Source organism: Sceloporus undulatus, chromosome 3 (genome assembly GCF_019175285.1).
Source record: "Sceloporus undulatus isolate JIND9_A2432 ecotype Alabama chromosome 3, SceUnd_v1.1, whole genome shotgun sequence".
Taxonomy (NCBI): domain Eukaryota; kingdom Metazoa; phylum Chordata; class Lepidosauria; order Squamata; family Phrynosomatidae; genus Sceloporus; species Sceloporus undulatus.
This window is the reverse complement of record NC_056524.1, coordinates 1,311,004-1,325,534: the sequence shown is the minus strand read 5'-3', so window position 1 is coordinate 1,325,534 and position 14,531 is coordinate 1,311,004. Positions and strand designations below refer to the sequence as shown.

At 46.9% G+C, this 14,531-nt stretch overlaps 2 protein-coding genes across 2 annotated transcripts in view; one reads left to right on the top strand and one right to left on the bottom strand.

Annotated features, from left to right (window-relative positions):
- Positions 1–5,187, bottom strand: part of LOC121925102 (olfactomedin-4-like) — a 9,580-nt gene extending 4,393 nt beyond the window's left edge. The window contains exons 1-4 of the mRNA XM_042456863.1: positions 5,116–5,187; positions 4,398–4,481; positions 2,254–2,406; positions 806–1,018 (exon numbers count right to left, since the gene is read on the bottom strand). Coding sequence (XP_042312797.1) covers positions 806–1,018; positions 2,254–2,406; positions 4,398–4,481; positions 5,116–5,139 — 474 coding nt within the window. The 5' untranslated portion in view covers positions 5,140–5,187. The remainder of the gene's footprint in view (positions 1–805; positions 1,019–2,253; positions 2,407–4,397; positions 4,482–5,115) is intronic.
- A 6,086-nt stretch (positions 5,188–11,273) lies between these two features.
- LOC121926195 (olfactory receptor 52B2-like) lies at positions 11,274–14,209 on the top strand. The gene is made up of 2 exons (XM_042458966.1): positions 11,274–11,400; positions 13,218–14,209. The coding sequence occupies exon 2, from the start codon at positions 13,256–13,258 to the stop codon at positions 14,207–14,209; it is 954 nt and encodes a 317-aa protein (XP_042314900.1). The 5' UTR covers positions 11,274–11,400; positions 13,218–13,255.
- Positions 14,210–14,531: the final 322 nt, after the last annotated feature.

Here is a 14,531-nt window from a genome sequence, read left to right as displayed (position 1 = left end):
TACTTTTTATTTTTAATACATATAAACAAAATAATAAAGCATGTTTCCACCAGTCATTTACAATATGGGGATTGTATAACATATAATCCCAGCCTGAATGTCCAAGTCCCTCTAGTACATGGACTTGTGTCTTCTTGTTATTTTCATATCCTTCTTTTAACTATACTATAGTTCTATTCATTTTGAATAAAGTCTTCATGAAGTTTATTCCATATCCTGTCATTTTTCCTTAGTAATCATTAAGTACTCTCAACAAATATCATTCTCCCTGCACCTTTCAGCGCCTGGTATCACAGTATTGGAGACAGTCCCTCCTCTACTACTTCCATGTCTTTATAGTTTATACAACAAGTTAACTTGCCCATTTCACACATCTCAGAAAACTTCATTAACCAGTCCTCTCCTTTAGGTATTTCTCGATCCTTCCAGTATTGTGCCAACACTGTCCTGGCGGTTGTTATTAAGTACAACATAATATGTCAATGCTGGGGAAAGGACCATTAAAAATGAATAAAGAACAAGAGAATGGGGAAGAGGAGGAGGAAGGAGAATGAAGGAGGGGGTAAGGATGAGGGGGACGTTCTTGAGTCATCCAGTCCCTACCTAGAATTGTCTTCTCATTACAACACACCTTCCAAAAACAAAAAAACAAAGATCATTTTGTCTCAACAAGTGAAGGGTAAGAGTAAGTGAAAGGTAAGGGATGGACTTTGGTTGGAGAAGCAGCGTCCACTTCCCAATTTCCCTCTCAGGTCCTCCTGACCCTGGCCTCTCTAAGAGGGCCAGAGAGATCCTTCAGACTGACCTCCACATAGAGTTGTTGGACAACCACGTTGCTGTCGCCCATGGATGCCTTCAGCTCCACCACCAGCCTCTCCATCTCCTGGATCTCCAGTTTCAGAAGTTCGAAATCGAGCTCCGAGTAGGAGACCAGGCTCTTGCTCATGTGCTCCACTCGTTGCGTCAGGTTGAGCAACTGCTGCCCAAGTCCATCAATGACCTCCATGTACTCCTTCACCTGCAGGAAGAAGGAAGGAAGGAAGGAAGGAAGTCAAGTCAAGTTGGGTATGCTTTGAATGAGAGTTCCTGCATGGCAGAGGGTTGGACTGGATGGTCCTTGTGGTCTCTTCCAACTCTACGATTCTATGATTTTAAGTCAAATAAATCAAGTCCTCCTCCTTTCCAGGACAGTCTAGGTTGGGTGAAACCATTTCTTAAGATATTAATGACTTCTTTAGTTCTTTAGCTCTCACACTTCAGTTATTGCTGAGATCCTTTAGTGGGGTTGCATAATTTGAATCTCCACATGAGGACTTATGCATCATGCGTGCAGTTTTGTGCGTAATGTGAAGTCGAAGGCTTTCACAGCTGGCATCCATAGTTTTTTGTGAGTTTTCGGGCTATGTGTCCATGTTCTGGAACAGTTTATTCCACCACTCACCAAGGAAATTCCACCACCCACCGAGATGGAGTATTATTCCACTGTCCAACATAATAATAATAATAATAATAATAATAATAATAATAGGATTTATTTATATGCCACCCAATCATTGGGAATCAGGGCGGCTTACAACAGAGGGGATAATAGACGGTCCCCTGCCCCAGGCTTACAATCTAAAAAGACATCTCTTAGCAGAAGGAGGTACTTCCTAATGGTGAGGTGGAATCTCTTTTCCTTGAGTTCTAGGAGTCTGTCCTAGGAGACGGAGCAATGGGACCTTGGGCACCCATTAAACCCAGTTGGAAGTCTCCATAACCTTGGCAAGCAAGGTTGTGCCCAGCTTGAGGCAGGTGGCTTCACGCCATATCCAAGGTGGGTGCCCTTGCCTATGTGGAGACCCACACCTGTCATGCGAGAAGTGTACCCATCAGGTGGGTTGGGTGGTGATTTCCCACTGGGTGGTTGGTTTAGCCATTGCTTGGATCTAGGCTCATGCCAGGAGCAAGCCTCTTCAGCTGCAACTAACACAAGTTGTTTCGTGTTTTATTCCAGCAAATGTAGGTTGCATTGCTCTTGTTATGTAGAGCCTCAATCACCACTGAAGCTCTAATTTAAGTTTCTTGAGTGCAAAACTGGAAGAAGGGAACAGGAAGGTCCAAATCACCCATATCCCAGAAAATAGGAACAACATTCTGTCTAGCAGAACCATGAAAGACACCAGATGTTTATCTCGGATGGTTTTGTGCATGTCATCAGGAATGAAATAATTATTCCTTGGTATTTGTCCGTTAAGAAGAGACCTCGTTTACCTTGGAAAACTCTCTGTCATATCGCTTCAGGAGTAAGTGGGACTGGGCTTCCAGCATTTCGACCCGCTGGGCTGGGAAGGCATCGGCCGGCAGGAGCACGGAGCAGTGGCAAACCCCACCATCGTCCACGGAGCCCTCCAGGGTGGAAAACAGCTGCAAAACAGGGGGTGTGAGGCGGGTTTAGATTTGGGGTAGTGGTTTGAGTGCTGGGGTTTGAATCCTGACTTGGCCATGAAACCCATTGTGTGATCTTGGGCAAGTCACACTCTCTCAGCCTCAGAGGAAGGCAATGACAGATCTCCTCTGAACAAATATGGCCAAGAAAACCCCATCATAGGTTTGCCTTAGCGTCGCCATAAGTCATAAAGACCTTAAAGGCACACAACAACAACAGTGAAGCCAGATGGTTTGGCTGTGGGATTAGGAGACTCTGGAGATCAGGGTTCGAATTCCTGTTCAGGCATGAAAATCTGCTGGGGCACTGTCTCACCTTCAGAGGAAGGCAATAGCAACCCTCCTCCGAAGGAATCTGGCAAGGAAAACCCCCCGAAAGGCAGCATTGTGTAGAGGATTGAGTCCTGGAATAGGACTCCAGGAGTAATAGAGGAAGATCAAAGAAGAAAGGGCAGAGTCAGGCTTACTGTCAAACATAAAGAAAACCAAAATAATGACCACAGAGAACTTACACACATTCAACCTCGACAATGAGGAAACAGAAACAGTTAAAGAGCTCTCATATCAGGGATCAAACATTAATAGGAATGGAGACTGCAGTCAGGAAATCAGAAGAAGGCAAAGAATGGGAAGGACAGCTATGAAAGAACTAGAAAAGATCCTCAAATGCAAGGATATACAATTGAGCACAAAAGTCAGAATCATACAAGCCACTGTATTCCCTATTACTGTATTGCCATGGATGGATGTGAGAGCTGGACAGTTAAGACAGAAGATAGGGAGAAAATCCATTCCTTGGAGATGATGTGGGGCTGGAGAAGAGGGCTGAGGATCCCATGGACAGCAGCCAAAAGGACAAACCAATGGCTCCTGGAGCAGATCAAGCCGGAAATCTCTCTAAAAGCCAAGATGGAAAGACTTAGATTGTTGTACTTTGGACACATCATGAGAAGGCATGAATCATTGGAAAAGACAATAATGCTAAGTGTGAGGGTTTGATAACCCCCCCCCCTCTCACACAGCTCTTCCTTTGGCTGAGTTCACCACCCTCTCCTCCTTTCTCTTCTCTCCCCATTTTCCTTCTCTCAGCCCCAGCACATAATAAGAATAATGATAAGCAACCTTTGATATCAATGCGTAGTTTGGAAGGAGGCCTTCACAGGGAAGGATGGGATGCAAAAGGGAGTCAGAGGTGCCCAAGGTCCTTGACTCCCGGGGAGAACAAAGAAGCCTCATAGCAGACTGATAAGGAAAGTCTGGTTATAGAAACGAAAGTGATCCTCTGTTTGTTGGAATGTCAAAATGCTATAAAAGCTTTGCTCCCTGTTTTGGTCGGGGGCACAGTTTGGTAGAAAAGATTCCCCTGTGTCCATTTGCATGCAAAATAAAAGCCATCTTGGATCAATGGACCTCGTTTGTTTGTTTCTCCTGATTGGTACCTTTACACTAGGAAAGGTGGAGGGAAGCAGAAAGAGAGGAAGGCCACAGGCCAGAAGCATGGACTTTAGGAAAGAGACCACAAATATGAGTTGGCAGGAGCTGGGCAGAGCAGGAGAGGTCAGGGGGGCTGGAGATGTCTCATCCATAGGGTTGCCATGGGTTGAGATCAACGCAAAGGCAGTTAACAACAACAACAACAACAACAGTAGTGGTTGATGGTGGTGGTGTGTATCTTCAAGTCATTTTTGACTTATGGCAACCCTTACATGGGGTTTTCTTGGTAAGATTTGTTTAGAAGAGGGGGAAAAGGCCCCTCCTGGCCTGAAATGTGCACAAATGCCACCATCTCCTAAACAGCATTTGGGGGGGCAAGAAGGAGCCACAGGATGATGGCATCTATGGGCCGTAAGGACCACAAAGATGGCTCTAGGGTTGCATCCATCTATGAATGTGTGCAAGCATAAAACATCCAGAGGATGCCAGGCACACGCTCCCATGCCATGGTTGGAACAACATGTGGCTTTCCTTACCTGGGGGGCTGCTGTCTTCTTCCACGCATGCTCCGAGAAGGAGGCATTTGGAAAGGAGGTTGCTTCTGGTGAAGGCAGAGAGAACTGGGGAAAGAAAAATGCAGCACATACTTAGTAGCCACTGGCCGATGCCAAGAAACAAAGGCAGAGAGACTTGCACCGATGGCATTTTAGCAGACAATGGGCATACCTACCCTTGTCTCACACCCTCCAACATTTCACAGATGGAAAACCAGGTCATGTGTGCAAATTTTTAAGGATGCGGTAATTCGAAGAGAATCTCCCCAATGAAAGTGCCCTTTATTCACCAGGGTTCTCCCCTTTTGCCGCTTTGTACAGGGTCTGCTTGTTCCTTTTGCTTACTGTTGAAAGCAATTTGATGCTCTCCTGCGTAGGATGTCCTTCTGCTCCAAAGCTAGGAGAAGCTGCAGGGGTTTGCTCTTACCTGAGTCGACTGGACAGGTCAGGGCTCCATCCCTACCTTCCTCTCTCTTCAGCCGTTGAGTGCAAATGACTTTTGCATTTTGGAATAAGTTTGCAGCCATTGCAATAAGGTGGAGATGAAAGGAGAAAGTGGGAGGAGGAGTTGGAGAATCTGGTACATTTTAAAGGCAGTTCAGAAAATGGGGTGACTAAAGATAAACCAGGGCCACCCTTGCACAACCGGGACAGTCGGAGGGTCCCCAACTTCACCCACATCGTGGGACCCCCTTCCTACCTCTGTTGGGCTGCTAGTGACCATGGCTGCATGACAGCCTCCATGGAGAAGGAGGAGGAAGAACAGAGAGACACCTGCCCTGGGTCCATCCATCTTCGGTCCACTTGCCATAGAAGGGGAACCAAAGCACCACCACTTTATAGTGGTTTCTGGGGAAGCCCCTAATTAATATTCCTTCCTTGCCGCACCTGCAGCTGAGAGCCATTGCTTGGAAAGGTGGTACTTAAGTCAACAGAGGAGGTTTCAGAGCAAGGGGGCATGAATGGGGGTCTCTGAGGAAGTTCTGCAAACACTCATAAATCCGCCATGGGACAAAGGGAGGTATGCGCGCTGTCTCCCGAAACTGGCCAGATCTGACTGGTTCCAGTATGCTGACCCTACCAGTAACATTCACTCACGTCGCTTGCCTCTCAGCATCATTTGCCCAAGGATGGTTGGTAATACTGCCATTCTATTCTGCTTTGGTCAGGTTTCACCTGGAATAATCCTGTGTCCAGTTCTGGGCCCCACAATTCAAAAGGGATGTTGAGAAGGTGGAGCGTGTCCAGAGGAGGACAGCCAAAATGGTGAAAGGTCTAGAAACCATGCCCTATGAGGAACGACTCAGGGAGCTGGGGTTGTTTAGCCTGGAGAAAAGGTTAAATACTTGAAGGGATGTCATACTGAGGAAGGAGCTGACTTGTTTTCTGCTGCTCCAGAGAACAGGACCCAATGGAGCAATGGCTGCAAGCTCCAGGAAAAGAGATTCCACCTCAACATTAGGAGTGTAGTGGAGTCTCCTTCCTTGGAGGTCTTTAAGCAGAGGCTGGATGGCAATCTGTCAATGAGGATGCTTTGATGGAGAGTTCCTGCATGGCAGAAGGGGGGGTTGGACTGGATGGCCCTTCTTTGGGTCTCTTCCAACTCTAGGACTCTATGGGGTCATTCCCACTGGCAGAATAATGCGGGTTGTGATTCAGCTCCACTCTGTGTCTGTACCCCATTTCAAAAGATCCCTCATTCTCACTAATAATAATAATAATTATTATTATTATTATTTGTATTTGTATTTTCCTGCCTCTCCCTGCGGATCGAGGCGGGATTACATCAACAAATTAACACAGTACTGATATAAAATACAATCAATAAAACACTGACATGATTATTAATGCAATAAAATAGCTAAAACATCTAGAACATCTAAAACACTCAGAAAACATACATCATAACCAGAAGTGAAGCATTTTATCTTAAAGATCTCCTATAAGAGGTTGGATGGATAAAACCGACGGAAAAAGGGAATCTTTTTTTATGCCAGTTGCATTAGTTTTTATTTCTTCGTCCCCATTTAGTTTGGGGGAAGCCGGGGGTCGGGAGTGCCAAGGCCAGCGGGGACGGAAGCAAGTTCGGGGGACCTGAGAGGAGGAGGAGGAGGACTGGGGACACTTTTTTTGGGGGGGGGGGGGAAAAAAATTATTTTTTATCAACTAGTTTTTTTTTTTTTAAAAAAAAAAAACCCAAACCCCAAAAAGGCAGCACCCCTTTGCCATTTGTCCCTCCTGGCAGAAGGAGTCGATCCTGATCTGGCGTTCCCACTTTTTGGACACCCATTAGAATCGATTCTTCCAAAAAGAACCGCCAAACATGTGCTATTGGAAAACCTCAGGGGTTTTTTCCCTTTTGCCCCGCTTTATCACAACAGAATTGGATTGAATAAGGATCAAAATCCACTCCCAATGGGAATGAAGGTCATATAATCCGATTTGCGATTCGCTTAAAATTGTAGTGGGAATGACCCCAACGATTCTAAATTAAGCAATGGAGACAGTGAAAAAGGTCCTGTAACTTGGATCAAATGTTGATCAGAACAGAGGCTGCGGTCAAGAAGCCAGGAAAGGTCTAGGAATAGGGAGGGCAGCCATGAAAGAGCTAGACAAAATCCTAAAGTGTAAAGATATACAATCGAATACTGAAATCAGAATTATTCATGCCATTGTATTCTCCATCAGCATGAATGGACGCGAGAGCTTAGAGAGTGAAGAAAGCGGATAGGAAGAAAATCAACTCATTTGAGATCTGGTGCTGGAGAACCGTTCTGCGCATACCGTGGATTGCTAGGCAGACAAAACACAAAACGAAAAAAGATCCTAGGCCACTGGTTCCCGGCCTTTGGTCTTCCAGATGCCTTGGACTTCAACTCCCAGAATTCCCAGCCAATATATCATTGTTCAGGAATTCTGGGAGCTGAGGACTCAAACATCTGGAGCGCTAAATGCTGAGTACCACTCTCCCAGAGCAAATCAGGTCTGAGTTCTCCCTGGAATCCAAGATGACTAAACTAAGACGGTCATACTTTGGACGTATCATGTCTTCTCATGGAAAGACAATAAATGTGAAGCCAAAGGCTTTCATGGCCGGCATCCATAGTTTTTTGTGGGTTTTTCAGGCGATGTGGCCATGTTCTAGAAGAGTTTATTCCTGACGTTTCGCCAGCATCTGTGGCTTTGGCATCTTCAGAGAAGGCTGGCATGGAAGTGAATGGTGTATACACACACACACACACAGAGTCTGATCCTGGATTGGGAGGAGTGATTCCCATGTTAATCTGTGTATTGCTCTGTTGCTGAATGGCAAGGGTGGGAGGATTAGACAATGACCACCAATTAGCAGACACTCATCCTTTGTTGCACATCCTCCTACCTTGAGGCCCAGCCATCAACAACAGAACAATACACAGATTAACATGGGAATCTCTCTTACCTACCCCGGGTCACACACAATATATATGACACTCTCCCCCATGCCAGCATTCTCCAAAATGTCAGGTATAAACTCTTCTCAAACATGGAGAGATCCCAGCCGACTGGAGGAGGGCCAACGTTGTCCCCATCTTCAAAAAGGGGGAAAAAGAGGATCCCAACAATTATCGTCCAGTTAGTCTGACATCAGTTCTAGGAAAGGTTCTGGAGCAGATCATTAAACAGAGAGTCTGTGAACATCTAGAAGGCAATGCCATCATCACAAAAAGTCAACATGGGTTTCAGAGAAACAAGTCATGCCAGACAAATCTGATCTCCTTCTTTGATAAAATTACCATCTTGTTAGATGAAGGGAATGCTGTGGATTTAGTATATCTTGATTTCAGTAAGGCCTTTGACAAGGTTCCCCATGACATTCTTGCAAACAAGCTTGTAAAAGGTGGGCTAGACAAAGGAACTGTTACATGGATCTGTAATTGGTTGACCGGCCGAAGCCAAAGGATGGTCAGCCATGGCTCCTTTTCATCCTGGAGAGAAGTGACCAGTGGGGTGTCCAGTGGGGCTCTGTCCTGGGCCCAGTGCTATTCAACATCTTTATCAATGACCTGGATGACAGAATTGGGAGCATACTTATCAAATTTGCAGATGACACCAAATTAGGGAGAATAGCTAATACTCCAGAGGACAGGATCAAGATTCAAAATGACCTGAATAGACTAGAAAGCTGGGCCAAAGCTAACAAAATGAAATTCAACACGGAGAAATGTAAGGTATTGCACTTAGGGCGGAAAAATAAAATGCACAGATATAGGATGGGTGACACCTGGCTGAATGAAACTACGTGTGAAAGGGATCTAGGAGTCCAAGTAGACCATAAGTTGAACATGAGTCAACAGTGTGATGTGGCAGCTAAAAAGGCCAATGCGATTTTAGGCTGCATCAATAGAAGTATAGTGTCTAGATCAAGAGAAGTAATAGTGCCACTGTATTCTGCTTTGGTCAGGCCCCACCTAGAATATTGTGTCCAGTTCTGGGCACCACAATTCAGAAAGGACATTGAGAAACTGGAGCCATGTGTCCATAGGTGGGCAACCAAGATGGTGAAGGGTCTGGAAACCATGCCCTATGAGGAACGACTCAGGGAGCTGGGGATGTTTAGACTGGAGAAGAGAAGGTTAAGAGGTGATATGATCGCCCTGTTTAAATATTTGAAAGGATGTCATATTGAGGAGGGAGCAAGCTTGTTTTCTGCTGCTCCAGAGAATAGGACCCGGAGCAATGGATGCAAGCTACAGGAAAAGAGATTCCATCTCAACATTAGGAGGAACTTCCTGAGAGTAAGGGCTGTTCGACAGTGGAACCCACTCCTTCCTCGGAGGGTGATAGAGTGTCCTTCCTTGGAGGTCTTTAAACAGAGGCTGGATGGCCATCTGTCAGGGATGCTTTGATTTGGATTTCCTGCATGGCAGAATGGGGTTGGACTGGATGGCCCTTGCAGTCTCTTCCAACTCTATGATTCTATGATTCTATGATTCTATGGCCAAAGAGCCCAAAGAACCCACAAAAAACTAAAGACAATAAAGTTTGGGAAGGTGGAGGGCCGAAGGAAAAGAGGAAGACCCCATTCCAGGTGAATGGACTCAACCAAGGAAGCCACGGCTGCCCTAATTTGCAAGACCTGAGTAGGGCTTTTGATATTAGGGGGACTTTGAAGTCTCTCGTCATATGGCCATCATAAGTCAAAGCCAGTCTTTAAACTGAGGCTGGATGGCCATCCGTTGGGTATACTTTGATTGTGAGTTCCTACATGGCAGAATGGGATTGGACTGGCTGGCTCTTCCAAATCTATGATTCTATGTCTCTTTCCTAGGGTTTTCTTGGCCAGATTTACTCAGAGAAGGTTTGCCACCATTCCTTTTCTCTGAGGCTGAGAAAGAGTGTGACTTGGCTAAAGCCAACCGGTGGGTTTTCGTGGCTGAGTGGTCTCCCAGGGTCTTAAACTCTCATTACTCCTCCATATATTTGGGGAGCTAGGACCTAGGTGAAAAGGAGCCCCTTTGTGAAGTTTCAACCCACTCTCATGTCTGGAACTCAAGACAGCCTTGTTCCTTGAATGCTGGAAGATGACCAGAATGGGGAGCCTAAATCTGGCCGGGACTGAATGGGACCAAATGGGACCGAAAAGGATGCCTGCCTCCCATGCCATCCCCACGCCATTTAGTTTAATTCATGGGACTCATGGCTAACTATGATGAAACCGAAAGTCGGGGCCAAGGGAACAACAAGTCCAGGTGGATGGATCCATATCTAAGGACCCACCTCCTTGAACAAGTATTGCAAGGATTTATTTAAGTGAGAAAGGCAATAAAAATTTTATAATGTGTAATGATGGAGGAGTCTAATAGGAGTTGAAAGCAGCAGAGAATGTTTACAGCTGGTTCCCTTTCCATTTCCTCAGATCAAGTTCATCTGGTGCTGCCCACAACTAGCAATAACTGGACTGGGTCACTCCTGTCTGCAATCCAGGTGCTGCTTGCTAATGCCTTTAGGAAACTGTGCTATCCAGAAGGGACCCCAAGGGACCATCCAGTCCAACGCCATTCTGCCATGCAGGAAGACCCTGTCCAAGCCCTCCCCGGGTGGGAAAGATGAATATATCTTTACTGTTATCAGAGAATCATAGAGTTGGAAGAGACCACAAGGGCCATCCAATCCAACCTCAACCCTGTTTAAGCATTTGAAGGGGTGTTCTGTTGAGGATAGAGAAAGCTTGTTTTCTGCTGCTCCAGAGAGTGGGACCCGGAACAATGGATGAAACTATAGGAAAAGAGATTCCACCTCAACATTAGGGGGAACTTCCTGATATTAAGAGATCTTTGACAGTGGAACACATCGCTCCCTCGGAGATTGTGGTGGAGGCTCCTTCTTGGGAGGTTTTTAAGCAGAGGATGGGTGGCCATCTGTCAATGGGGATGCTTGATTGAGATTTCCTGCATGGCAGAAGGGGGTTGGACTGGATGGCCCTTGGTCTCTTCCAACTCTATGATTCTGTTGTGGATAAGGCTGGCATTTGGGAATATGCACTGCTGGCCATAATGTTTGCAAGGATGGATGGGTGAGAGGGTGGGACAGCCAAGACAAGGTTCCCAGGGCAATGGGGAAAAGTCACGTCCCTTGGCATGTGCATTATGGCAGCAGGAAGGAAACCACTCAGCCGAGCCAAGGAGCCCCGGTTAATCTTTAATGCGCTGCTTGGCCGTTCAGGCCCCACAGTGCGCCTGAGGGTCCCAGAAGCCTCTGTGCCACTCCAGAGGAATTCCCAGCCAGGGAACATTAATTGTGGCACCTCCATTCTCCTCCTTCTTCAGACAGGTTTTCCCACCACAAAGGTCCCATTCCTTCCCATAGCTAGTCCAGCTCCTTTTCAGCTGGCTCGGCTTTGGGGGAATTGGGTGGAAAGACGAAACCCATGAAGGACAACTGTGCCACGAAGGAAGGGCATCTCTTCAAGTCCCAAGGTTCCAACATCTGCTGTGCCAGCTCAGAAGTAAGTTTGGGGATAACCATAGGATCTTTTGCCACCAACCCAAAACCCTGGGGCTCCCTCTGAGGAAGGCAAGGCAGCAGCAGAGCCAGGGGTCTCCCAACATGCATTAAATGGATTTGTAATTGGGTGACCGGCTGAAGCCAAAGGATGCTCAGCAATGGCTCCTCTTCCTCTTCATCCTGGAGAGAAGTGACCAGTGAGGGGGGGGGGGTCTGCCCTGGGCCCAGGGCTATTCAAGCATATACAGTAATATCTGTGAGTACCTCTTTTCTAGTTTGACTTCAGTCATATGTAGCCAAAAACAAGACTTGGCAATTTCTTAATTTTTTTCCTTGTTGCTTGAGGGTGGTTTTTGCAGACACAGAAGAAACGTAAGAGGTAGTAATTGGCCTTTGTAAAGGAATCATGGAATCATAGAGTTGGAAGAGACCACAAGGGCCATCCAGTCCAACCCCTAATAAAGAAAAGGAATAAAAGGATGGTTGTCGTTCCCTGTTCCGTGACGCAGGGGTTTCGTAATGCCCGTCTTCTTGCTGGAGAAAAGGTGTAGTTACGAGACTGTGATGCAGTCGAGGCTCAACAGCCGCTCCGTTTGATGGATCGTACAGAAACAGCCTTAGGCTCCCTGCCTGCATTCCAGCTTGACTCAAGTCTGGAGTCAATGAGGTTCTTGCTGCACTTAATTTCTTTTTGTAGAGAAGTCTTGTAGTACCTTTGAGACTAACTGAAAGAAAGAAATTGGCAGCAGGAGCTTTCCTAGACTTCAGTCTATTTCCTCTGAGGAAGTAGACTGAAGTCTAGGAAAGCAAATGCTGCCAATTTCTTTCTTTCAATTAGTTTCAGGGGTGCTACAAGATCTCTCCACTTACTGATTCCACAGACTAACATGGCTACATCTCTTAATTCCTCATTGTTTGGCTAAGAGTGTCTTCATAGAAGCATAGGATCCTAGAGTTGGAAGAGACCCCAGGGGCCATCCAGTCCAACCCCATTCTGCCATGCAGGAATTCACAATCCAAGCCCCCCCCCCCATGACAGATAGCCATCCAACCTCATATTAAGAGCCTCCAAAGAAGGAAACTCCACCATGATCTATGACTCTATGATTAGCACAACATTGCTAAGATGCCTATGTATCTGAAGACCATTTGTTCAGCTGCAGAGAGGCACTGGGTTTGGAGAAGGCTGAGAGAGGGGCTATGATGCAGCCACCTTTAAATTTCTGAAGGGCTATCAGGTAGAAGATGCTTGTTCATTGCTCCTCCAATAAGAAGTGGATCATTGAATCATGCTGGAGGATCTACAAATGCCTAGAGAATCTGAGTATCTCTCCAGCATGACTCTATGGCCAACTTCTGGCAGAGTCACATTGGAAGAGGACCTACACTTTCCTAGGGAAAAAACATATTAATAAAATCCACAAATAATCAAATCTGCAAAAGTCAAAGCCACAAATGTGGAGGGCCAATTGTACATAGGTATCAACAATGAATATTTTGTAGCCCCCTTGAATCCCATTTTGGGAGAAAGATGGGATATAAATCCCAGAAAGAAAGAAAGAAAGAAAGAGCCCTTTACAGTGAGTTTAATCCTAGGGCTCCAAGATTGACAGCCTTCCATCCTTTCGTAGGTTGGTAAAATGAGTCCCCAGCTTGTTGGGGGCAATTGGCTAACACATTGTAAAACACTTAGAGAGCGCTTAGTTCACTCTGAAGCAGTATAGAAATATAAAGTGTTAAGTGTTATGAAGAAATAAATAATATTTTGGATTTTGCTTGACAGCCAGCATGTCTCCCTTGCCCTTTCTCTCTCTTCAGGAGCTCTCAGCGCCAGCAGAAGCAGCTGCCCATCCATCATGACAGCTGTCAATCGCAGCAGCTTCGACCCCATCACGTTTGTGCTGACAGGCATCCCAGGCATGGAGGAATCCCACATCTGGATCTCGGTCCCTTTCTGCCTGATGTATGCGGCTGCTCTTGTTGGCAACGCCTTCCTCCTGCTCCTCATTGCGACAGACCGCAGCCTCCGCCAGCCCATGTGCCTCTTCCTCGCCATGCTTTCGGTGGCCGACCTCATGCTCTCCACATCCACTGTCCCTGAGATGCTGGCCATCTTCTGGTTCGGTTCCAGGCAGATCTCTTTCGACGCCTGCATCACCCAGATGTTCTTCACCCACTTCAGCTTCATCGCAGAGTCCAGCATTCTGGTGGCCATGGCGTTCGACCGTTACGTGGCCGTCTGCCTCCCACTGCGCTATGTAACCATCCTCACACCATCAGTGATTGGGAAGGTGGCTGTGGCAGCCATCTTGAGAGGCCTGTGCATCATGTTCCCACCCATCTTCCTCCTCAAAAGGCTGCCCTACTGCGGGCACAGCACCATGCGTCACACCTATTGCGAGCACATGGGCATCGCCCGGCTAGCATGCGCAGACATCACTGTCAACATCTGGTACGGATTCACCACGACCCTCTTGTCCTCCGGGGTGGATGTGGTGCTCATCGCCCTGTCATATGCCATGATCCTCAGGGTGGTCTTCCACATGCCCACCAAGGAGGCTCGGCTGAAGGCCCTCCGCACCTGCGCCTCCCACCTCTGCGTCATCCTCCTGTTCTACGTGCCAGCCTTCTTCTCCTTCCTCACCCACCGCTTTGGCCACAACATCCCCAGCTGCATCCACATCCTGCTGGCCAACCTCTATGTGGTCGTCCCCCCCATGCTCAATCCCATTGTCTACGGGGTCAGAACAAAACAAATCCGGGAACGGGTCGTCCATGTCTTCTCACAGACGGGGAGAACATGCTGCTGAGGGCTGAGGCTTGGTTGGTCCCCTCCTCAAAGGTCTTTGTGGACAGTCCATTGGGAGAGGGAACCCTTCTTCCTGTCATGCCCTGCTTTCAAATCATAGACATGGACTCTGGAGCAGTGGACCTGATGCTGAACCAGAGCAATAGAAGATAGTGACTAAATTGAGGGAAGTCATAGTGCCACTCTGTTCTGCTTTGGTTAGGTCCCAGCTGGAAAAATCCTGTGTCCAGTTCTGGGCCCCACAATTCAAAAGGGATGTTGAGAAGGTGGAGCGTGTCCAGAGGAGGACAGACAAAATGGTGAAAGGTCTAGAAACCATGCCC